At 34.1% G+C, this 26,148-nt stretch overlaps 1 protein-coding gene and 1 long non-coding RNA gene across 6 annotated transcripts in view; one reads left to right on the top strand and one right to left on the bottom strand.

Moving 5' to 3' along the window:
• The window catches only part of TUSC3 (tumor suppressor candidate 3), a 208,936-nt gene that overhangs the window by 5,544 nt on the left and 177,244 nt on the right, over positions 1-26,148 (bottom strand). For 2 of the 5 annotated variants that reach the window (XM_003935553.4, XM_074383947.1), the window contains 2 exons: positions 14,864-14,938; positions 10,166-10,256 (listed from right to left, as the gene is read on the bottom strand). In XM_003935553.4, the coding sequence (XP_003935602.1) occupies positions 10,166-10,256; positions 14,864-14,938 (166 nt within the window). Of the gene's footprint in view, positions 1-994; positions 1,060-10,165; positions 10,257-10,353; positions 10,437-14,863; positions 14,939-26,148 lie in introns of those variants that run through there. The other 3 variants (XM_039461087.2, XR_012513225.1, XM_074383948.1) reach the window with 3 other exon arrangements.
• The window catches only part of LOC141580846 (uncharacterized), a 181,817-nt gene that overhangs the window by 127,489 nt on the left and 28,180 nt on the right, over positions 1-26,148 (top strand). The window lies entirely within an intron of this gene.

Genomic DNA, 26,148 nt, shown 5'->3' with positions numbered 1-26,148 from the left:
AAGTGGTCTTCCAAAAAAGGCCTAAAGAAATCTAGGCCTGTATTGACAGGAAGAAAAGATCTTTGGGAATGGAAGCTTTCTCTATCAGTCATTTCATGGGGCAATTGCGGTCTGGTCTCCTAGTGCTGAGGCCAGTTATCTACGCAGCTTGCACAGAGAGACCTACATAGTATTAACCACATGTAACAATTAGGAATCACCAGAAGCATGGATAGTCAGTCTAGGGGGAAAAGAACAACAAAACTAGAATGTAGGGGATAAACAACAGGTGAAGAGCAACTTCAGAACTCGGCTGGAACACAGGAGCTTCCCACTCCTTCCCTACTTTCAGTGGGGTGCTGAATGGTGTGGAGTTTCTGCCAGAGTAAGAAAGTTGTATTGTCTCTAGGGCTGCTTTTGAGGTGTGTGTTAGCCTAGATCCTGTGTTCTCTGGGCTTGAAGGTGTGGAATGTGCAGTGCAGAATCAAAAAACTGGATTGTGAATTTTCTCCAAAAATATATAAAAGTACCTACCATTTCTGAATTTAACAAATGCTGATTTTTACACAAATTTTCAGTAAGTTAACTGTTTGGCAGACTTGTACTTTTTATTAACTTTGAATATTAAGGCTTATATTGTTTGTTAATGGGAAAAAAGGTTCGGCTATACTCTTCCTAGGCAGAATTAAATATACTTGTTGACTGCCTTTTTTCCCTAAGTGATAATAAATAGAAGTTAAGAAAACATATTTTGTTTGGGGTGGAAGGATTGCATCTGTCAAACGATTAACTCCATGTGTCAGTCTTTTGGTAGAAATTTAAGTCTGAGGACTTTTCCCTGTAGCAGATAAATAAAATAATGTAGAACTGGAATACAGAATCCCACAGTTAAGTTATGTTACATTTGTAAAACAGTAATTTACTATAACTAGTCTTACTCATGAGATAAATGTTATAGTCTTTATATTTGAAAAAATGAGGAAAACTGAGGCTCAGAGAAGATTAAAAGACTTGCCTGAGGTTATAGAGTTTTTAAGTGCCATGGTCCAAATCACATCTTCTCACTCAAAGTCCAGATCACTTTCCAATACACCACAATGAAATACAACAATATGGAAAAAATAATCCTTAAGATTGAATTTCCATTTGTACAATATTATTACAAGATTTAGCACTACATTCTTTATCTAGATTAGATAGGGGATAGACAATGGTGCCTTTAAAGAAAGCTAGGTTTTCTCTGAGTCATCTTTAAATCCTTTGACCTTTTATAAGTCATTCTACAAAGCTAAGACTCAGCATGAGAAAGGTTAATACCAGTGAAATTCTCATCAATGATATGTACTATGGGCTGATCATCACACCATTTAGATACTATTTATTTGTACAGCTTAAGGTTAAGATGTACAAATGAATGCAATATTGCTATGCACTCTACATGCTGGAATTTTTGCCTTGCTGTGCTTGTTCACCATCATACTTACCTCAAAATGGGTATGAATGCCTTTCATTTCTAGCTGTTACTCTGTATGTTTCCTTATTGAATATCCTTCCATTTTTGTTGTTCGTCTCAAGATACCCAAGGACAGTAGGAAGTATCAGTTTCTTTTTAAGATAATGGAAGGCACTTTGTGTTCACTATAAGCCTAATTTATATATTGTTTTTCACTTGATATCACCCAGCTCAGAATTGGGACTGCAGTACCTCTTTTTAAAAAACAGTTTTTTTTTAGAGACAGGGTCTCACTCTCCTGCACAGGCTGGAGTGCAGTGGCACAATCATAGCTCACTTGCAGCCTTGAACTCCTGGGTTCAAGTGATCTTTCTGCCACAGCTTCCCCAGTAGCTGGAACTACAGGTGTGTGCCACCAATCACAGGCTACATTTTTAAATTATTTGTAGAAACATCATCTTGCTATGTTACTCAGACTGGTCTCAAATTATTGGCCTCTAGCAATCCTCCTGCCTCAGCCTCCCAAAATGCTAGATATGAGGCCTGAGGTACTATGCCCAGCCACAATAGTTATCTTTCCTTAGAGCTCAAGTTTGAAAAATAACTTTTTCCACACATCTTCAGTTGTGAAGAACAATCTGACAACTCCAGGGGGTGTCATTCACTATGAACTGCATCTTCTGAAGCTGTGGCTAGCCAATCATCTTCATCATATTTCTATTTTAATGGTTCCAGTTGCATTTAATGGAAGTAAACAAGGAATAGTTTTCAAGTAAACAGATTCAACTAACAAGTATATGATGAGCACCTACTATGTGCATAGCACTTTGGAGACATATAAAAGGTATTTATCAAAGACACAAATACCTTGTAATAGTCTAGAAGAAAAAAAGACATATGAAACAACTACACATGAGTAATTAATGAAAAACATAATGCAGTAAAGTACTACTGAATAATCAAGTGCTAAAGTGGCAAGTCTAGGTGAAGAGGAGAGAGGTAAAAGTGAGTACTTTACTGAGAACCTACTATATTTCGGCTCTACTAATTGATTATAACTTATCCTTATAAAATTCTGAGGTAGGTTTTATCATACGAAGTTTTCAAATTAAGAAACATGCTTAACCAAGTTAAATATATTGGCAAAAGATATAGAAGTAACTAGAGTTGTGGAAAACTCAGAAGTTAAGTAACTTTAAGCCGCAAAGTTAGTTGAGAAGAATAACCAAGTTCTAACCTAGATTTGTTTAAATGCAGAGCTAGAGATCTAGCTAATACACAGAATTAAACCTCAACCTTGAACTCGGGTATTCTCCTAATTACTGTTATTTTTTCATTATATCATACTACCTGCCTAAGATACAGTCTAATGAACTTCAGTTAGGAAGCAAACTGATAGAATTACTAGAAATGTCTCGTTATTTTCCTAGAAATGTCTCTTGTTATTTTCCTACAAAAGCTGAGACTTGATGTGCCTTAGATGTTTTTATACACATCTTCTAAAGAAAACTTTTGTGAGTACAGAGTGGCAGGGAAAACACTGATAAGGTAGTTACCACAGATGAAGAATATCATGTTCCTGCTAGCACTTTGCTCTCCTTAGAAAATGGGGCTAGTGGCTGGGCGCAGTAGCTCACACCTGTAATCCCAGCACTTTGGTAGGTGGAGGTGGGTGGATCACGAGGTCAAGGGATCGAGACCATCCTGGCCAATGTGATGAAACCCTGCCTCTAACTAAAAATACAAAAAAAATTAGCTGGGCATGGCGCACGCCCATAGTCCCAGCTACTTGGGAGGCTGAGGCAGAATAATTGCTTGAATCTGGGAGGCGGAGGTTGCAGTGAGCCGAGGTCATGCCACTGCACTCCAGCCTGGTGCCTGGTGACAGAATGAGACTCTGTCTCAGAAAAAAAAGAAAGAAAATGGGGCTAGCACTACAGTTAATGTTTATGTAATATATAAAATAAATTCAGTGCTACTACTGAAATAATATTTCCTCTTTTCTGAACTATGGCTCAGATGGTAATTAGATCAAATTTGTAGTAACCCTGCTATTTCACTGACAATTTCAAGAGACTCAGGAGCCCCATTAAAGTCATCAAAAGGATCAGGGAAAATCTTTTTTTCATTCAACTGAATCATGCAAATGTAAGACAAAGCTACTTTATGCTAAAAATTAAGTAGCTTTAAGAAAAACTTTGTAGCAAAACATTAAATAAAAATGAATTTAAATATTTATATCAGAATTAATGACAATTAGCATTAAACATTTACTGAGTAATTAGTACTGTGTACCAGGCAATGTGCTAAGTGATTTATAAGCATTCTCTCATGTAATCTTCGTAACAGCTGAATGACATATGAAAAATCATCTCCATTTATAAATGAGAAAACTTAGGTTTTCAAAAGTTGAGTAACTTGCCCAAGGTCACACAGGTAGTTAAATGCAGACTGGGGATTCCAATCAGGGAAGTCTGCTTACTATATTTAAAATACAATATGAGATAATTTAGTAATGGCATGAAACAGATTCATACTGTAGAGTATATTGTTAAGAGTCAACCTTACAGAAGATTTAAGAACGTAAAAAAAATACTTAATCAATTTTTATCCCTTTAGCAAATACATATATCAATAAAGAAAACAACAATTTGAAAACAAGATGAAGTTCTGTAAATATATGACAAAGGGCATAGGTGTTTAAGGTTTTGTGAGGTTTAAGATTAAAAATGAATAAACACAAGAGGATCACTTTATGTAGAAGAAATTAAGGGTTGTATTTTAAATTCAAAATTGTGACCAGAGAATGTAAAAAAATTAAAGATAATTATCATGGTTCTGTGCATAAAGATAATTATGGATACAGTCCTGTGTATCAGTGGTACAACAGTTTATAATTCACAAAAATTCAAAATGAAGACATCAAGGGCCAAAAGCTGGAGGCATAACACCCAAGCAAGTCTGCTGGCACTGGAGCCTAAAGCCCATTAGTAAAGGTGATCTTCTTACAAAAAAAAAAAATGTTAGAAGGTGTTATGTTCAATGTGCATTTTCACTAAAGGATAACTCAAGAGTCTTATCCCAAGTACAGGTATGATCTAAAGTAGAAGTAGGAAGCTTCCCAAGAGCTATGTAGTGAAGAATGTACATCTGTACTTGCAGCTGATCTCTGCAACATTTATTCATATTAAGATTGGGAAAGTCAAGGATACAGTCTTGGTTGAGAAACAGTTTTTTGCCTCTTGTCAGCCTACTTCAGTGTATTTCTGTCTTCGATGGCTAGAGTAGTTCAGCTCTTGGTCCTTAGAGTTTATGATTCACTATTGTACAGCCTTGTGTTCTTTGATAAGACATCTGTAGATGTCCATTTTCTAAGTACTCAAGGTCAGGAAATACCTTCTAGAATATGTTTTGGGGTTTTCCTCCTCCTAGAATGATTCTTTCCTGCATCTCATTCTTTCAATGCCTTTAGGGGATGTGAGCAGTTTTTAAAACATGTCATATAATGCTGGTTCCACAGGTAAATGGTTCCAGGAATACAAAAGTATTCTTTAACAACGTGGTGCTATGTTCATCACAGGATAATTCAATGGGGAAAGGCCTTTCTTGTCTTCATCACCATCTCACCTTTCAACTAGTCTTAGAATTATTTCTTCTTCTCCTTCATTTGTTCCCTCTTTTGACACTTGCTTTTGCCATCACTGTTGGTCTTTCTTTAACTAATTGAATATATATGTATATTCGCTTTCTCTGTATTGTCAGGTTTTTGGAATTTAGCTCAGGATATGTCCAAATCTCTGATAATCTCTGCAGTCTTTTAGAAACATTTGCTTTTGATGTTTCTCAGACATTTATCCTAATCATTCACAAGTGAGTTGTTAAAATAACTGAGAAGACAACAAAAGCTTACTTAAAAGGAAAATAATGCAATGGAATAAAAAAAAAGTAAAATATATTATTACTAACTTAACTTTAGCATATATATAGGTCCTAGACTAACAAAAGGGATTAAAACTTTTTGTTGTTGTTCATAAACCTCCCCTGTAAACTGTATTTTATTGGTTTAGAAGGATACCGTAGATGTCATGAAGGGAACAATTACACTACATAAAGTTGACAGAGAGAAAGAATTTTAAGTGTGAATGATACTAGGAGGGTTATGCATGCCATAAGGATTTATGAAAGCCTGCTTTACAATTTACCAACATATCCATAGAATGTAGAAAAATGGATAAATGACAGTTCTCAAAAGGGGTGAAGGGACATATTAGAAAGCTTTAATGTGATATGGGAAGATATAATTAGAGGGATTATTTAAATTGGACAGAATAGCTGGATAATTAAGTCATGAAATTAAGAAAGAACAAATCTGAGAAATGATCTGAGGAGAGATGAAGACTAGTAAAGAATATATAAAACTTGTTTAAATTTTTATTTAATAAGTAGATTTTGTCACTGTCCGTTTTCTGTGGATTTCCTTTTGTTTCATGGCATATATTTATACCAAGTTCAAGAGAAAGGAAGTTAGTCAACATTTTTCTTAGAGGCTTCGGCTATCAGATTTTTGAAGTGACTGTACATTTGACTTTGTGTTGTTTTCAACTTTGATTCTGGGATAATTTTCTTCTACTGAGAATACACAAATCAGATTATCTATGCAAAATACGGCACAGGAGAGACAAGTGAGCTAAGAGTCTGATTTTTCTGCTTCTGTCTTTAAATAGATATACTCTTTTGGTCTCATCTGTAAAATGAATTTCAATGATACGATTTCCATGATCCTTTCCAGGACTAAAATTACTAAAAATTACTAAAAAAAAAAAAAATCCCAAAATCTCATCTGGAAAAATAATTATTAGTTTTGCAAATATCTAGAATTTGAATTAGAGAACTGTCCTAAAATTCACCCAAACTGGTTAAGAATATTTCCTTTTCAGTCTCTATCTTTTTTCATAAATATTCATAAATACAGTTTCTGTATAATTAATTAATGGATTTTAAGCCAGAAACATGTTTGTTATTGACTAGTACATATTAAGGCTATTACACCATAGCAGCATACTCAGAGTCCTCAAAAGATGCCATGAACACATTTCTCTCCCCAGTTCTCTGTACACATATTACTACTTTCTTCCCATGAAATACCCTCAGCCCCTCTTTTCTCCTTTGTCTAAATGCTTTGTTGAATTTTAGCCTAATTCAAGCCTTCTTCTGGAGTCTTCCTTTCTCACTCAAACCCACAGTGATCTTTCCCACCTGTGAAATATTTCTGTAAAACAGATCTGCCATTTAGCTTACAGATCTACCATTTAGCTTTTGATACTTTACGTTGTTATTCCAAAGTACTTCACGGCGAGCATCATGCATGTCTATAAAGCATATGTTTAGTAACTCAAATTGAAAACTTAGAGGCAATTGTGAAATCCTTTATCACTTCCCTAAGACTCACTCATAAAACGATTATATCAAAATGTACCTGGGTAACACCTGATTTTAAAACCCACACTCAGAGATTCTGATTGAGTTGCATATGGTGGAGGACTCAGAAGCCACAGAGTTTTGAAAACCATCTCTTATGATCAACAATCTATTGGCCCGGTATAGGGGTTTGCTTGTAATCTCAGCTACTCAGGAGGCTGAGGCAGGAAAATTGCTTGAACCTGGGAGAGAGAGGCTGCAATGACCAGCGATCAGGCCACTGAACTCCAGCGCAAGTGAGAAAGCAAGACTACCTCAAAAAAAAAAAAATGGGGGCACATCTTTTATTCCAAACTCAAGAGCTGAATTAAATACTATTCTTTTCACATATTTGGTGGTTTTATATTTTACAGGTGTTATTGTATTTGACCTCTTTTGGATGTGCCTTAGAAACAGGTAATGAATTTACATTCAGTGGGCTCTTTGAATAGCTCCAACACAAGGTGGTGAAGGAGATATCTTCAAGGAGTCCAGAGGGTGGACTGGCCTGGCAGTTCTAAAATCAGACACCCCATACTGGGGAGTAAAAAACCTAGCCAAACATTCTCTTCCTCTTAGACAAGAAAATTCACAAAATCATGTTGAGACAGTGAGACCAGTAGCATGGGTAGGAGCTAAAGGGACAGAGAAGGGTCCAATTACCTGAAGAGAACAGTATAAAGAAATTCAGTAATAATAGTGGAAGAACTGTAGCAAGGGATTAGTCATTGAGTTATCTCTCAAGCGATGGATTTCTGTTGCTGAATGACCTGTTTTCTGAACTTTTCCAACATCTGTGAGATCTAACTGTGTGGCAACTAGGTTTTTAACTGTCTTCCTTGCTTCTCCATGTATCTTTCCAATCAACTTCCTATTATCTAAAATTGCCTAACAGGGCAGCCAAACTCTGTTTAGCTTGCTTAGGTCGATCTGGTAAACCCACCCAACAGCACAGCAAATGACGGAGCACTCTGAAGAGCTGTTACAGCAGCCAGAAGCCTGCCTGCCATTTCTCTACACTGCATGCCACACTGTTCAGCACACCTGGTTTCCCAAGCTTCTTTGATAGGCTCTCTTCTGATTCTATTTCTTGGCAACTCCTTCTTACTGGTTTTCATCTAACTATGTCAAATTTAGTATTCAAAAACCACTCTAAGGCATAATTTCCATCTCTGACTTTTTCCAAGAGTTTCATCTATATTTCTAGCATTACGAGGCCTGCTGAAGGCAAATCTATCTCATGTTAGGCTGGTGGGGAGTTGACAGGAGTGTGGAACTGGTTACACAATAAGAGTGCTCAAATGCCACATTCACACAGAAATAAAATTAAAGGCAGGTACTCTGGTTCAGATGTAATTACTATTCAGCTCTATGCGGCCAAGGATACGTAATATGTATCCTTGGCCGCATAGATCTGAATAGTAATTCTTCCCAGGTAATTTCTATATCCAACTTTGATTAAAAACAACAAAAACCCAGAGCACTGGAGTCTTATTATACTAAATGACGATTACTTGGAAAAAAAGTACAAACTTGAAAACTCTTCGTATCATAACAAAAATAGTGCTGTCAAATGTAACATTATAAAAAACTAGTAAAACTTACTTTTTTCCACTTTTCCTAGTCATTATATTGCTGAGTCAGATAGGGAACGATATTCTGGTATCATTACATGCTCTGATATACAAGAAAAGTTAGAATTTGCCTTTTACCCCTGTCAACTAAAAAGAACTTAAGAATCTCACAATATAACTTACTATACAGTTTATCATTTTATAAAAAGAGATACAACATTTCCTTTGATATTTTAAGTGCTATAGATAAAAATGGATTAATTTTTAAGTGCTTTTGCATCCTAGACACAGAGTATTTTTTTTTTTCTCTTAACTTACAGCTTCCAGTATATAACATAAGTTAAACTGAGTATCAATCATACAGAACCACGATTCTCCTTCCTAGAGCAGGGCAAAATTAAAAAACAAACAAACAAAAAAAACAAAACAACGTCATCTTTATGGGGTATTACTTATTCTCGGATTTGATTCATTTATTTCACATCATCCAAACAAAAACTGGCCGGCTAACTAATGTCAAGAAGACTCTGCTTGCCTCTCTCATAACTCTTGCTACCGTCAGAACTGATACTTTAAAAAATTTACACTGCAGGCAGGGTGTCAGGTGATGTTCCTACAAGTTGAATCTGATACCCACATTTCTTCCATTCCTTTAGTATATTTATTTGTAATGGGTGTGGAAAGAAGAGAATTGGAAATGTGCCTCTGGCTATATATGAAAGTAGAGAGATGGGGTTGAAGAGTCTTATTCTTCTATTATTATCCCATAGTCAAATCTCACTTCTATAGGATTAGTTTTGTCCCTAATTAAGCTATATACTGCTGCTATGATCGGTGTAGAAACGTTCTAAAAATGTCCACTGTTCATAGGTGGAAGAAATGTAGGCTATGAGGAGATTTTATTTTCTGTCAACATAGCACTGGTTATACCACCTAAACAGAATCCTCAAAATCTCTGAAAAAGGAAATACAGAGCTTCTGCTCATTAGAGAAACACAAGCTAAGCTAAAAGAAGGACTCCCAAGAGAAGAGAAAACGAAGCAGTTATTTAAGAAAACTTAAGGGAGGAAAAAGCACAAGAATGAATATAGGCCTAATTCATAAACTGAACAACTGTAATCTGGCACATCTAATGTAGTGTGCTTTAGTGAAAGTACAGTTTGAATTTTCAGTATCTTTTCATCTCCAATTATGACAATTTACTCATTACAGTGATTTTAGTGACCAGAGATTATTCTATCATTTAATTTTTCCCTTTCATATTGGCTCTTATTTTGCAAAGTGAAAATGTTGTAGAGTTTAAAATACAAAGTTTATCAGACAATGAACACTGGATTATATGACAAAACAATCTTGCAAATAAAGTCAAAATCATAAAGTCAAAATCATAATTAGACAAACTAAGAGAAAAAAAAATTTGAAGTCCTCAAAATGAGCTTAAACTTCATTTGTTATATGTATGTATGAAAATATGAGTGTCTAAAAAGAAACTATACCTGTTGGGGAACAAGAACTATGCCTTATATCTCCATGGTGTAGTTTACCATGCTGAACACATGGCAGGTGCTCAAAAACTTAACAGAATTTAAAAAACACACAGCAAGTAAGCTACTTGACATTAATCCTTAATTATATATTAACCACTAAAATTCTGTTCTATTACGTAAGAATAAAAACATTCATGTTAGTATAAAGATATTACCTATAAGGATAGCCGTGGTACTTGGAACGAAATATTGAAAGTAGAAAACTGAAGAAGAAGACCACCAGGCCCAATCCCACTAGGCAAATTACTAGAAACAGACAGAAAATACCATTAGTGTCTAAAAATATGCAAATGAAACCCCAATTGTTTATAGTTTTAAATGCATTCAATTATAGTATACTTACATTTAATACTTCATGCCACATACAGGTACAACAAACCAGATTATCCACAATACAATGTGTTCATTCTTCTCAATGAAAATGTACTATTTGGGGTATGAAAACAACAAAATTGACTGATCTAAGTCTTATGGAGGTTTTCTTCTCTTATAGAGTTCCTACAGGTGCTAACATGCCCCAGAGTGATCAAAACAAAACATGTTATAAACCACACACAAGATTATTGGCCCTTGCATTATGAAGCATTGGTTATATTAGCAGGAACATTTGCATTATTAGAATGGTTAATATAATTTTAATCTTTTCAAATGCTATGCAGTAATTTTAGGTTTTCAGTTAGTATTGCCTCAGTAAGAGCATGTTATAGAAAGAGTTCATCCTAATGTATAAAAGGTTAGGAATAAAACTTGCAGAGAGAGAGCCAGCGGGGAGAAAACCCCCTCAATAGCAGATAATAGTGGCAAAATGTTGTTAGTCTTAAAAAGAAACAGGGAGCATATGTTACAGTTCAATTTTCAATATTCCTGTCGCAGGAAAGGTGACAATAGGAAAAGTACTTTTTTATTTTCTCATTTCCTCTTTATTATGATTAAGAAGATTTTACTCTAAAGTAGATGAGTAATAAAATGATTCTTTTGCATATATATTTTGGATATGTAAATAATTCAAGTCAATTATTAGTAAAATAAATCTAAACATACTTATAAAATTGAAATGCTTAAATATTTGAGCCAATTAAAGTACATTTAGAGTAAAAGAAGGCAAATATATTTGTCTTATGAAATATCTAAACATCTTTTAAGAACATATAAGTTGCACAATATACCTTTTATTCATTTCAGAGAATTCTACATAATTTGAATAATATTCGAAATTATTTGTAAAAGAAAAAGATTAAAAACACTAACAGCAGAAGAAAATAAAGAAAATCAAACAGATCTATATGATTCCATAATATGATCTTAAAAATTTTTGTGCCAACATACAAATGAAACCAAGTTTAACTGCAGTTCTGGAAATCATGGAGTAAGTATGTAAGGTATGGCTTTGTCAAAATATGGTCTGCAAATATGGCAGTCAGTTTTTATGCAACTTTGAAGGAATGTCATCTTCCAGGTTTTGAATATAAATTGTGAAACACGACAAGCATTTAATAGCATCCAAGCGTAGCCTCTGACGTTTCATTTCAGACAACACTCATTCAGCTGAACTTCAAATGAATATTGGCAGAAAATAAAGCAAAAAATGAGTTTGTGAATATTACTTTGAAAATTATAGAATATCCCCATATGACAGACACCAGGAACTAGATACAACGTATTAATAACTTTGCTTCTAACAGTCTTATTAAACCTATAACTAATTACAAAATAATTTATACCTCCCAAAATGTGGCATTTTATCTAACATTCATTTCTTTTCCATATATCTCCTTTTTATATTTTTCAGAAGAATGGAACACTCTTTTCATTCCCTTTGTTCCTTTTTAGTAGTCCCACTGGGCTGTGCTTTATGGGAAATGAGGCTCAAAATATGGGATCAAGTAAGACGGAACATATTTACTTGATCCTATGCAGTGGGACAAAATAATGCTACTCAAGTACTTGCTTACGGGAAAGGAGAACTGAGCGTAGTGAGGGGTTAGTAATTATAAAAGGAACCATGGCAGCCATATGAGATACTACACCTGTGAAAAGAAAACGCCATGATGAAATGGAAGCATCCTAAACCTGGGAAACACTAATCATAATAGTTGTGCCTCATCAAAACCAAAATCACATCAGAAAGGAATACTTAAAAAATTTTCAAATATATTTTCCAGCTCACTCTCATACACACACATAACATCAATAAACAATTTGGGGGTGGGTGGGAGCTGGAGTTAGAGAAACATCTACAAAGAGGGAAGATGGAAATAGTGATTTAATTCAGTATCATATTATCGTAAGAAGATTAAAAATTTGTACACATTTCTTATTATGTACCTTTGTAAGACAGGACATACAATAAACATAAAATTAAGACTATGTCCTCCACAGAGACCAATGGAACAGAATACAGAACCCATTAATAAAGCTGCACACCCACAATCATCTGATGGTCAACCAAGCAAACAAAAGCAATGGGGAAAGGATTCCCTATTCCATAAATGCTGCTGGGACAACTGGCTATCCATATGCATGAGAATGGAACTTGGCCCCTACCATTCACCATATATAAAAATTAAGATGCATTAAAGACTTAAATAAAAGGCCTAAAACTTTAAAAATCCTAGGAGAAAACATAGGAAATACCTTTTTCAACACTGACCTTGGCAAACAATTTTTTTAATTAAGTTTCCAAAAGCAATTGCAAACACAAATCGGCAAATGGGACTGATTAACGCACCTCTGTACAACAAAATAACTAGACAGAGTACACAACCTACAGAATGAGAGAAAATTTTTGCTAGCTATGCATCTGACAAACATCTAGCATCCAAAATCTACAGGTAACTTAAATTCACAAGCAAAAAAGCAACCCCAATAAAAAGTAGAAAAAGCACATCAACAGGTATTTCTTAAAAGAAGACATACAAGTGGCCAATAAACATGAAAAAATGTTCATTATCACTACTCAGCAGAGAAATGCAAATCAAAACCAAAATGAGATACTATCTCACACCAGTCGGAATGTCTATGATTAAAGAGTCAAACAACGGATACTGGTGAGGAAAGGGAGAACAAGGAATACTTACACACTGTTGGCCGGAATGTAAATTAGAGCAGCTACTGCAGAAAGCAGTTTCAAGATTCCTCAAAAAACTTAAGACAGAGCTATCTTCGACCCAGGAATCCTCTTACTGGGTGTAAACCCAAAGAAGAATAATTCTACTATAAAGACATACGCATGCTATGTTCACTGCAGCCCTATGCACAACAGCAAATACATGGAATCAACCTGAGTTGATCCCACAGTACATATATACCACATCAATGATAGATTAAAGAAAATGTGGTATATATGCACCATGGAATACTATGCAGCCATAAAAAACAACAATATCATGTCCTTTACAATCAACATGAATGCAGCTGGAGGCCATTATCCTAAGTAAAGTAACACAAACAGAAAACCCAATACCACATTTTGTCACTTAGAAGTGGGAGCTAAGCATTACATACATGTGAACATAAAGATGAGAACAGACATGACTAGGGTGGGGATGGAGGTAGTCTCTCAGTGCACAACATGTATTGGGTACTATGCTCACTACTTGGGTGATGGGATCCATACCCAAACCTCAGCAGCATCCAACATACCCATGTAACAAACCTATACATGTACCCCCAAATCTAAAATAAAAGTTGAAATTAAGAGTATCTTCTCATAGGCATACTTTGTGAATCCCCAAAATATCATAATGTTAATTCAAAAGATAAAAAAATAAAATTCAACACATAATGTACTCATTTCTTTTGTCATTTCTTTAAAACAATGTATAGATAATACCATAGGAATAGAGGGCAATCTAAATAGAGAGAGCACTATGATTTGTTTACATACATGTCACACTAGATGAAAACCCATAAACTAAGTCTGACTTTTATTTTAAATATCTTAATCAATAGTTTTTTTCAGACACCTATGTTGGTCATACATAAATTGTGAGTTTTAAAGAGTTCAGACATACAAAGGACAGTGAGAAAATTGTAGGTTTGTGGACATGTCAAATCATACAGGGACTTGATATTAATTATAAAAGGGTCTCTGACAGGAAACATCGACTGTCCTTTTTTAACCTATGCTCCTCAGAGCATATTTTCCCTATGTATTCTTTTCTTCTTGCTAGCAAAATCTTTACTTCTCAAAAACTACATGTTTTTCCACAAGTCTGAGAGGAACAGTCCCATCAAAGAAAAACAACACAATTAACTTGCTTAAAAACATAATGCTAGAGAACTTGATAGAGGTATAAATCTTGGTTTATCAGTGGAAAAGGCAAAGAGCCTGGAAAAGATTATATCAATAGATGTCCTTTTAAAAATGTTAAAGGAAGCTCTGGAACGAGTGGTAAGGTAGTATCTCAGCGTAGAAACCCTATGCAAAAGCTTCTCCATCAGAGTCAGGCTTTGAGTGTGTACCTGATTCTTGTGGCAGAGGGAATGTTATATGCCAATAAAATCTCTGAATATTCTGCCCACGAAATTTTCCATCTTTCTATCTGGGATGGAATTACAACAAAGACTATGGCTTCAGCACAGATGGATTAGAGCACCCCAGAAAAGGGTGAAGGAAAGCTCCACTTTCTATGCCATTCCACAGAAAATTACCCAGTCCTCTTTTGGAAGACATATTTTCAAGTATATGAACACATCCCAGAAATAGAAACAAGTTAAAAATCTGAACTTCTTTAAACCAGAACTTTTCTTAAAAAGTTTATGTTTACGAAGGGCTTTGATGTATTTCCCATTTGACTTAAATGAATCTTAAGACTGAAACAAAATTAAAAAATGCCAACACAGAGACTTACTCCGTCTTTTTCCAACATCTCCTTTGGAAGTTGCTGCTTCATTTAGAAGAACCATCCCCATGGTGATAGCAGCATCTGCAGTAGTTGTCAAGGAAGCCGTAGAAATAGATGAGTAAAATCTATTAACTTTTTTGGATCTGAACACAATGTTCCAAAATGGTTAAATTACAAATGCACACAAAGGTAAATACAATGAATTATCTTTATATAACATAAAATCACCATTTGGATAAGCACCTATGTCTTAATTTTTAAAATTTATAAACTGAAACTTTGATTTGGGAGATACTGAGAGACTAAATTTAACGGCTCTTAAATTCCAAGATTTTCACAGAACATATAAACTATAAGGACTCTCAAAACCGTTATAACATTTCACATTATACATAAAGATATGCACTGCTTACAGACATGGTGACACATTTCATTTTCATTGTGTGTGTGTGTGTGTGTGTGTGTATACATGGCTTTTTTCTAAATGGATTTTTTCATTGATTTTGTTTAGTTGAAATCTTTATGAAGGTCAGGTATGTCACTGGAAAATCTGGGGGTATACAATTAAAAGTCTTACCAAAGCAAACAAGCATATTTTAATAAAATAATTTAATGAATCTAGCAGAACCCTGAGCTAGTGAGCTAACTGATACTTTAAGAATGAGATCACAAAATTACTTTTGTATTTAATACCTGCTTGCAACAGGATGGATATATTCATGCTAGACTGAATGCTAGAATTAAGAAAATGATGGGAAATTTTCATCTTCATAAAAAATTCTTTGCCACGTTTTATAATATTTTTGACATTGTCTACTCTTAAGATTTGGAACTCATCAGTTGTGAAAATATATTATGTATTTTGCCCAAAAGATTCACAGATTAAAAACTGAAGAGAAAAATAAAACAATTCTAGGCCAAAACTCTACAATTTGCTTAATTTCATTATGATTCCCTTGTATTCATTTCTACTGCTATTTGTGTATAAACAGCATCAGTAAATCTCCTGTGCAGGATAATACCACTAACAAAAGCTCAAAGGATAACACTGGGCAATGTCTATACAATCAAGTGGAGGAGGTCAGAGAAAATTTTGCAGAGAACATTTCCTCTCCGAGTCGTTTTTATACCCAAATGATTGAAATTCTAATTAATAAATTGTAATGTTCACATTCAAGTCTGTCTTTGTGACCATTTTATCCAACTTCTGAATAATAATAAATGCCTGACTTGTCTTGTTAGGCATTTATGCTTCCATGACCTCTCTATACAAATGCTTTTGAAATTATTTGTTTTACCATTGGAACACTTTCTGGAAAACAAAATCAAGAACAACCTATATTTGGAAGCCTCATGTATACAAGAGAAAAAGCCCCTGCCACCCTGCACAATGTCAACCCTCACCACCATACACATACATACCATATACTAGCACTAAACTTTAGATATTTGTGCTACACAGCTTAAAAAACACTGAAATTTTTATGAAATTCCTGGGTTTCAATCTTGTCGCAGTGGCCTGAAAAGAATATTGCTAACAGAATGACTGGTATTACCAGTATGATAGTCTATAGGCTTTAAATTAGATTTATCACTCTTAAAGTGTTTCGGACCTTCTACTTGTATACATTACCCCGAATCCATAAACACTGGACATTGTTAATAACAAAATTAATTAAAAACTTGTTTCACTAAAACGGTTTATGTGTAGATTTCTACTGCTTAAAACTCAGTTTTCTGGAGCAGACAGATGTGACCGATTTGGATCCTTTACAAGGAGTTACTAAAAGTTTCCCCTTTAATCATTTTTTTCTGCAGTACCTTTTATATTCATGTAAAAAATTTTTATGTACACATTTAAATATACATATTTAATCTGCTGACAATTCAAAGAATTGCAGATTATTTTACTATGACTTTTTTATTTTTATTTTTTGAGAGAGTTTCACTTTGTAGCCCAGGCTGCAGAGCAGTAGTATGATCTTGACTCACTGCACCTTCTGCCTCCTGGGTTAAAGGGCTTCTCATCTCTCAGTGTCCTAAGTGGCTGGAATTACAGGAGCACACCACCATACCCAGATAATTTCTGTATTTTAGTAGAGATGGGGTTGCAGCATGTTGTCCAGGCTGGTCTTGAACTGTTGGTCTCAAGTGATCTGCCAGCCTTGGTCTCCCAAAGTGCTGGGATTACAGTTGGGAGCCACCACACCTGGCTACTATGACACTTAAATATTCCAAACATAAATGGCATTTAAGACGAAATTTTGTAGATATTAAGAGTAAAACATATATTCATTTAATGATTCCATCTGCTGAGCAGCTTCTTCAGTCCATTAATGAATCATGGGGGAAATGCAGTATTTCTATTCCTGGGAAAATTAAACTTACAAAATAAAATGTATGACAGTTTCAATAGTAGTAAAGCCGTATTTTAATATGTTCTTAGGGTCAAATTTTATATAGAAGCGCACATGTACACAAATACAGAGATATATATATATATATATATATATATATATATATATATATATATATCTGTTTGTAAAACACAAACACTTTTGTGTTTAAGGAAACAAAATTGTTATTAGAAAAGCAAGAAGTGTATTTTATTGGGCACTACATTTTGTCACCCAAGTATAACATATCCCTATAAATGTATCTTCGTATCATTTTTACTACTCTACCTCTGTATTGTTACAATGTTGAAAACTATGAATAACCTGTTTCTCATTTCAACTGCTTAAATTCAAACAAATGTAGTAACAGAAAATTATTTAATTTTCGTAGAGTATATCATATTTTATTGCTTTACCTTATAGATAACATTTGTTTCCAAATGCTAGCTACTAGAAATATTCCTGTAAAGAATATATTTTTACAGGTTTCCTATAGTATATGTGCAATATATTCTCTATGGTTTATAACCAGCAGCGGAATTTTTGAGAGGTTCGGTAAGTGTATTTTCAAAGTTGTTAGGTACAATCATACTGTTCTCTCAAATGAGCAATGTAAGTTTCCATTTTTCTTAATTTCACTAATATAACACTGCCAAATTATTTTTATCAAACTGGTAAGGAAAAAAATTGTATCAATAGCTCCCCACTTGCTTCTAAGCATCTTTTGATACGTTAATTCTGCTTTTTTCGGTTTAATCTTCAGTACACTACCTCCTTTTTTCCCCCCTTTTTCCAAAAGCACAGTTGCTTTATTTTATTAGCTTGGAGGACATTTTTTTTTTTTTTTGGTAGATACGAATTGCCTAAAGTACTGTATACCGACTCTCCTACTTTGTAGTTCGTGTTTTAAATTGTTTTGTCATGTAGAAAGCTCTAATTTTAATGTGGCCCAATTTATTCATCCTTTCCATTATGAGTTTTAGTGTTTGTTTCTTAAATCCTCCTTCTAGGTCTTAAAAAGGCTCTCTGGCCTTTTCTTTTAATACTAACTTCAAAGTGATTTGGGTAATAAGGAGATTTGTGAACTTGTTATTCCCACTGCCTGAAGTACTTTTTCCTGGGATGCCCATGTAATTTACTCCCTCACTTCTACTGGGTCTCTGTTCAAATGCAATCTTATCAGAGAAGCCTCCTCTCACCTTTATTCTGATTTTTTTTCTATAACATGGTTTTTTAAAGAAATTGCAGATTGTATACATTTTTTAATTTACTTATTGTCTTTCTTCTGGCACTATAATTTTAGCTCCAAAAGGGCAAGAACTTTGTTTTGTTCACAATCTTACCCAGCACCAACAACTCTTTGATGTACATACTATCACCTGTTTACAAATAAGGAAACTGAAGCCCAGAGAAGTTTAAACAACTAGCTCAAAGTCACAAAACTACAGAATGAAAGATCCAAAGCAAAAAAGCACAAAAGGAATGAAGTAAGATATTAGGATTAGATAAAAATGGTAACAAGTATTGGGCAAAGAACATAATTGGTAGCCCGATTTCAGCATGAAATATCTTTATGCTAGGCATAAAAATCTTTTTTTAGAAAGTAGAGAACATTCAAATATCTTTTACTACTCCGTAAACATATTCCACTTTTTACAAGTAAGTTTGCAAATTACTCACAAAATTGCCGTATCAAACATGTCTGTCTAGATTGTGATTTTACCTTTACATCACTTACGTTTCATATTGCTTTAAATCACATTGTTATAAAGTACTATTTTTTTGGGAGCAAGTGAAGTAACAGTGTAGCATTTTTCAAATTATATGATTTAAAAAATATGCAGACTCCCAATTATAAGGCAGAAAGAGAATAGAAACCCCAAGTCTAACAAAAGTTTTAAGGTTTCAGCATGTCAAAAACCTCAGCAAATCATCAATTATCATGAATTGCATGTGCCAGAAGTATGCGATGAATTCCACTCCTCTAAAGCTATTCCCAAATAAGGAAAAACATAAAATACTAAAAAAACTTTACATACATACAAAAATCTAATTTAGAATATTTTTATATAGTGAAAAATTAAAATGTTAATGTCTGACTATAACATATGGGACATTTTTGTGATAGGTTAAGTAGCCATATAAAATGAAGTTGACAAAAATTTTTAATAACAAAGCAAGATATATTAATTTTCTCACCATACCAAATGAAAAGATGTATATGTATGTATAAAAGTATGTACAAAACCTCAACTCCTTTAAAACAAATGCAGAGAAATGACTGCAGGGAATAAAAGGTAAAAACAGTAACTGGGCTGGGTGTAGTGGCTCATGACCCTAATCTCAACATTTTGGGAGGCTGAGATGAGTGGATCATGAGGTCAGGAGTTCAAGGCCAGCCTGGCCAAGATGCTGCAACCCTGTCTCTACTAAAAATACAAAAATTAGCCAGGCACGGCAGCATGCACATGTGATCTCAGCTACTTGGGAGGCTGAGGCAGGAGAATCACTTGAACCTGGGAGGGGGAGGTTGCAGTGAGCTGAGATCACACCACTGCACTGCAGCCTGAAAGAATGAGCAAGACTCCATCTCAAAAACAAAACAAAAAAAACTCACAAAACAAAACAGTAACTGTTCATGAGTGGGTTAATAAAATTGTGAACTTTTGTTTTCTTTATTGACCACAGCCTACAGAGCAGAAACTGGCCAAGTTTTTCAGTAAAGGGTTACAAAGTAAATATTTTCAGCTATGCGAATCATATGGTGTCTGTTGCTATTACTCAGCTCTGTTCCTAGTGCAGAAGCAGTCATAGAAATACATAAATGATAGGTTTCTCCCTGATCCAATGAAACTTTATTTCCAAAAATAGCAGACAGGTTGGATTGGGCCTGCACTGTTCCTAGTCTGCCAACCCCTGCGGAAAAGTTCTAAGGTGGTGTCATAAAACTATCTACTATTATGTCTGACTGGAATTTAGCTTCATTCTTACTTGAATTTTTTTTTTTAATGCAAGAATGTAGTGAATATTTGTGCACACAACCCTAAAGTAGGAATTTTAAAACAAAGAGATTAATAGACCTTGGTTATATACATCCTCAAAGCAAAATGTTTTTGTCAGAAATCAGCAGGGTCAGTAAATAAGTACGATCTCTTCTTCAGAATGTTTCTTGCAAAAATGAGTTTTCTAAGCTTTAACCAGAAATGAGCAGTGAGCCTTTTTAAAATCTGATGGCTGTAATTAAGACATATGAATTACACTAAAATGGCTTTAGGCTAGCGAACCATCCCTTTTGTTTAAAGATAGATTTTTTTTTTTAACTAAAGGCCTTTAAGAGTAGAGAATCATTTAGCTTAAATTTCATTGTATTAACTAAAACATTTTTGACTGAAAAAATACATAATACTTATTTGAGGAAAATCACATTTGTAACATAAAAATCTTAATTTTTATACAGAGGAAGACACTAAATGATCATCTCTCAGTGTTCTTATGTGGCATTTCTTTCATTAGGTGGAAGGCTGAATGAATGATTAAGAAAGACCCTACAAATCTAAGAAGATTCTACTTCTGACCAAAAAGATTCATTTTGGTCATTAAATTGATGGGTGTAGCCATCTAGCTGTGCCTTATTGAAGTGTTCCAACATTAGAAGAAAATAACAGATGGAGCTCTATCCTTTATCCTATACACACACACACTTTGACCTAGTTTATGTGTTACTTTGCACCTTTTTATTAATATCATAACAATATATATTTCAACTACTTTGCACACTCGTTTCTTTGCTGATCCTGTTGTTCATTTTCCTACTGCTTAGAAAGTCAAAATACTGCCATGATCCCACATATAAAAGCTGCTATTTGTGTAATTTACATAAAATACCCAGAGGCAATGAGCATTCTATGGAAATAGTAACAAATATATTTATATTACATTATAATCCCTTCTCAAGTGCACATGATAAGTTTACTATTGCTCCTAGGAATAAAATCAAGATGTTTTCAATTTAAAGATAAACAGATGTTGAAAAAAATGTTAGCATGTTACAGAAGACTTAAATGAATCTAAATAAAAAATTTTCATCTTGCATCCACTATTAATTTTTTTCTATAGTATGTTTCTCCCTGGATATAACACATTAAAATAAATGTTTGTTCTGTATAATAGACTAGAAACAAATGCAGAATAAAATCATATTCTTTCACAATAAATGGGAAAAATAAGTTTTGCTCATAGAAAAAGCAGTATGATCTTTATTAAAAAAATTTTAAAGTGCTTATATAACCTTTACTTTTACACAAATAATTTTGCTTCCAACTAATATTTATTTCATGTCATTTTCTTGAGATTCCGTAACTAAAAAAAACATGGAGAATTAAGAGACAGTGCAAAGTCAGAGATTATAGTTGACAGTAAATCTCATTCTAGAACTCCAGTGTTCTGTATCCACTGGCACACAGGGACCATATCTTGGTGAATTCAGTGGAAACATTGCTCTATTACCAAAGGAAACTGATCTGATCTGGCTGAAGTTTTAAATAAATTTTTAAATGGCATTTATTCTGCCCTCCTGAGCTGCCTACTGGTAGAAAAAAAGGCAGACTAGTTACAATAGTAAAATTATATTTTTCTGCAAACATTTCTGTAAATGCATAATGAAGGGTGCTTTAAAAAAATCACTACTTGTAATTACATGTCTGTTTTATTGTGCTATACTTATATTTAGTAAGAAAAGCAGATTTCAGGTTATCTCTTTAAAATCATATATGAGGTTTTGAATTTTAGAAACATTCTATAATCAGAAACGTATCTTACCTTGACTTTATCATTTGATCACTACAGTTCAAATTTTCTACTCTGGGAAATTACATAAACAGTTTAAACATAATTTCATATATTATTTCAAATACATACTGATTCTTCCACTTATAGTTTCAAAAAGTGGATATTTGCACATGATGATATTCCAGTTAAGATCCATGTGCCTCGAGCCTGAGCTACTGAATTTTGGACATTTGAAAACCTTTTTAAGAACACAATTGTAACTGGACGATTATTTGCACAATCATTTGTTGTGTGTCTTCCTCTCCCTTTAGACTGTAAATGCTGCACCATCAGACATCTTGTCAGGTTTGGTGACTTTAGTACCTAAGCAAATAGCACATAACCCTGCGTGTATGTGTGTATTTATATTTAGGTATCTCTCACATGTGTTTGTTTTTATACTGACAGAGGATGTGGTGTTCTGTACAAACATATGATAGAATAAAGAATTATCAACATATCCACTATATCTTTATTAAAATGACCTTTTCAGATATATGTAACAAATATACACAACATATAATTTGGTGAGAATATTACTGGCTATTCACCACAGAGCTTTTGATTTATTGGGAAAACATTTCTAAGTAGAAAAATGAGTTAATAGTTTTAAGCTCTTGACTCTTCAACTGATTGGCTTTATGATCTTAAGCAATTTAAGCAAATTAATCCCTTTCTCATCAACCAATTATGAGGTCTAATAAATCGTAGAAACTTTTTTAGGCTAAATATTCCTCTCAAAACCTTGTTTTCCTCCATATTTCTATCCCACAACCCACAGGAGAACTTCAGAATCATCTCTGATTCCTGTTCTTGAATCTTACTTGTGATATTTATCATCGATTTTGGGTTTTCTTCCTCTCAAATAGCAGCTGAATCCCTCATCCATTACCATATTTAGGTTCATCCTAGAGAATGAACCATTGCCAGTGACTCCTGCTTCCTTTGCTCTCCCTTCTCTGTCCTATCCTTAATGTTGTTACTGGAGCAAACTTCCATTGGCTTTCTGTTGCCTAAACAGTCATGAGACACACATGCCACTATTTCCCTTTCCACAGACAAATTTATCAAGAAGACATTAGGGGCTCAATCTCAAAATACTTCAGAAAGAATCCATAAATTGCCCAATGCCAAATATGTACAACTGACCTATCAACTGTACTGCATCTACTAACTGTAGGTAAGATTCAGATTTCTTAGGAAGGTTTTCACCAGTCTCCTCACAATTTGTATTCTAGCCTTAATGAATTCCCTGTCTTCCTGCAATAAAGAGTATTATCTCTCATTTTATGATTTTCTATCTGTTGTATCTTCTACTGACATAACCTCCTCACTCATTTCTCTGTCTCTGAAACTCTTTTTTATACTTCACAATCCATCTGAAAAGTCAGTTCCACTTTTCTAGATAGGGAGTTAGCTCCTCTCTTGCTACTTCCTTTGCATATATTTGTCTCACTGTACTGTAAGTATTTTTCTGTCATCCTACCTTTCTGTAAACAGCAAATATCTCATTCACATTTGCGTTGTTTAAAACATTAAAAAAGGAAAAATAAATGAAATAAAAGTAAATTTTTAACATGCAAGAATATATAAAGCCCTATGTAGGTTATTTTTGGATGGTTCACATATATTCTGTATTAAAATATTATTTCTTACAGTTTCATAAAGTTTTCTCTCAAAGACTACTTAGGATTATTCTTTTTTTCCTTAAATAAGGTACCAAAAATATAACACTACTGATGAGACAATTTTATTCTTAGTAAGTAAAAATCTATAACCTACGATACAAAATGACTCCATCTGCTTTCTCTTAGGTGTTTTTCCAACAAAACTTTGTATATAGCAACTGCATCTAATAATCTAAATTACTAAATTAGGATGAGACATCCAAAAGGTAGAAATGGTCTCCCCACAGATAAAGTAATCATCTGGTATTTGTAATTTTTTGCGTAAAGAAAAAAATACACAAATTACAAAGAAAATGTGGACTGTTCACAAAATAGTAGTAGCCTGTCAAATGAAACTAGAATCAGAAATTATGGAAAAATAACTTCAATTTTTTTTTTTTGGAGAGTGTCTCACTCTTTTGCACAGATTGGGGTGTAGTGTGCGATCACAGCTCACTGTAGCCTTGACTTTCCGGGGTCAAGTGATCCGCCTGTGTCAGCCTCCCAAGTAGCTAGAACCAGAGGTGTATACCATCACTCACATCTGGCGACTTTTAAAATTTTTTGTAGAGACAGGGTTCTCCCTACTTTTGCCCAGGCTGGTCTCAAACTCCTGGGCTCAAGTGATCCTCCTGCCTCAGCTTGCCAAAGTGCCTGGACTTCTTTTAAAGTTCTACTGATAATATTAATGAGTCCACCATTTTAAAAGAATATTTCTCTTTCTTAGTAACAGGTATGTCTAAAATAAAAACACAGGAGAAACAAGCAACAAATAATGACTATTGGCATAAAGATAATAGGGATTTTTAATTATTTTATGTATCACTGCTACAATCTGTATGAAAAAAATCATACTGCTTGTAAAATTTCTTTGAATCTTAACTCTCGGCTTGATGTCAATGAAACCTTGGAGAATTCCTGCCATACAATAAAATGATGATCTCAACACAGCTTTTCATCCTTCTGCTCAGTATTCCTGATGTGTTTCCATAAACTCATCACTTTAGATACTCATTACTTTAGATAAAGTATACTGCTAAAATGCTACACCATGGATTGAAACAAGTTAGGAAAAAAACCCGAGAGTTAAAAACTTATCTGCAACAAATGCTTTAAGTTTCTATCCATTTGCTTTAATGTTAACATATTTTGCTTCCTGAATATCTTTAAATAATAAGTTGACAGTAGATACAACTTTGCTCTTACTTGTTAATACGGAGTAGATATGCCTATAAACATATTCACAAATATTTCATTTTCTCACCAAAGACCTCTCTCATGTGCAGAAAGCATTAATCTTTTACCATATTAAAGCTGGAGGGCAAAAACTGAGTTGTGGAAAAATATAACAAAATTTGAGAACGTTTACTCAAATACAGGTATTTCCAATTCCAATTTATGAGACAAACTAGAGCAAAGCAAATACTTCTCACAGTAGTTTCCTAATTTTGAAACCATAAAGCATACAGGCAACTAAATAAATGTAAGCAAGAAATGGGCTGCAGATATGCCCAATTTCATGTATGTATCCAAGTATGTGTAATCAAGGGTAGAAGAAATAAAAATGTTGAGAAATGACACATAGGAAGAAGACAGTTAATGTTGTTTAATGAGTTTCAGAAAGGTATTTTTTAGTTGTCTGGCAATATAAATGAGATTTATAATCTTTTTCTTTTCAACTTCATTTCCTTCATTTTCATGAAACCTTGAAAAACATTGCCTTTTTACTGTAAGTTTTACAATATAATGGGTTCAAAAAATTAACTGTAGAAAAATTAAGTCTTTTCAATGTCAACAGTTCAAGTTTCAGAATTCTGAAAAATTTCATTAGAAGATTTCTTTTTCATGGTCATCTATACCTTTGTCAAAAGCTAGGTGTATTAGTTCTCAGACTGCTAATAAAGACGTACATGACCCTGGGTAATTTATAAGGAAAAAAAGGTTTGAAGGACTCACAGTTCCACATGGCTGGGGACGCATCACAATCATGGCAGAAGGCAAAAGGCACAATTTACAGGGCGGCCGGCAAGAGAGAGAATGTGCAGAGGAATGCCCTTTTATAATACCATCAGATCTCGTGATACTTATCTATCATGAGAACAGCATAGGAAGAACCCACACCCATAATTCAATTACCCCCACTAGGTAATCCCATGACACATGGGGATTAATACAATTCCAGGTGAAATCTGGGTGGGGACACAGAGCCAAACCGTATCACTAAGGAATCATCCAATATGTATGTATTTATGCATATTATCTATAGCCACCAAAGTCCTGAAGAAGAAAGAAGGGAAATACAGAAAGGAATAAACCAACTAGCGTTTGTGATTACTGGATACTTAACGTGTGCTGTCTCATTTTCTTCAAAAAGAAATACCATGTGGTTAGTACTGCTAAT

Source organism: Saimiri boliviensis, chromosome 13, assembly GCF_048565385.1.
Source record: "Saimiri boliviensis isolate mSaiBol1 chromosome 13, mSaiBol1.pri, whole genome shotgun sequence".
In the NCBI taxonomy this organism is placed as follows: domain Eukaryota; kingdom Metazoa; phylum Chordata; class Mammalia; order Primates; family Cebidae; genus Saimiri; species Saimiri boliviensis.
Note: the sequence above shows the minus strand (reverse complement) of the source record. Positions and strands in the feature narration are given on the sequence as shown.